Source organism: Arachis duranensis, chromosome 3 (genome assembly GCF_000817695.3).
Source record: "Arachis duranensis cultivar V14167 chromosome 3, aradu.V14167.gnm2.J7QH, whole genome shotgun sequence".
Lineage (NCBI taxonomy): Eukaryota > Viridiplantae > Streptophyta > Magnoliopsida > Fabales > Fabaceae > Arachis > Arachis duranensis.
In genome coordinates, this window is record NC_029774.3 from 2,066,523 (window position 1) to 2,066,936 (window position 414).

Genomic DNA, 414 nt, shown 5'->3' on the forward strand with positions numbered 1-414 from the left:
ATGCGAGGATCCAACAAGCCACCAGGAATGGGTTTTTTGAAGTGATCATAGTAAGAGCCTTTGAAGACTTGAACTTCAGCGAGTTTTCCAATCTCAGAGTCAGATAAGGAACTGAACTTCATGCTCTTCACAATGCGTGGCCCTGCATCTTCGATGTACGGTTCCTTCGTGAAAGTAATGCCTTTCGCTCTGTTTCTATCCATCTTCTTCTTCTTCTTCTTCTCCTTCTTCTTCAAAATGCAACAACCTTTGTTAATAGCTGCAGCAAATTAAACTGCACTGCGCGGTTTTGAAGTAAAAAAGTGGGGGAAATGGGAAGAAGAAGATTCTCTCTCTTCTTCTCTCAAGGTTTAGGGTTATTTTCTTTTCTTTAATACTTTCTTTTTCTTGGACTTCATTTTTGTTTTTTTTTTT

The 414-nt window shown here is 38.9% G+C and overlaps 1 protein-coding gene across 1 annotated transcript in view; it reads right to left on the reverse strand.

Moving 5' to 3' along the window:
- LOC107476902 (DNA-directed RNA polymerase III subunit 1) overlaps positions 1-342 on the reverse strand; it is a 12,643-nt gene extending 12,301 nt beyond the window's left edge. Inside the window, exon 1 of the mRNA XM_016096843.3 lies at positions 1-342. Within this exon, the coding sequence (XP_015952329.1) occupies positions 1-203 (203 nt within the window). The 5' untranslated portion in view covers positions 204-342.
- Between the last annotated feature and the right edge of the window lie 72 nt (positions 343-414).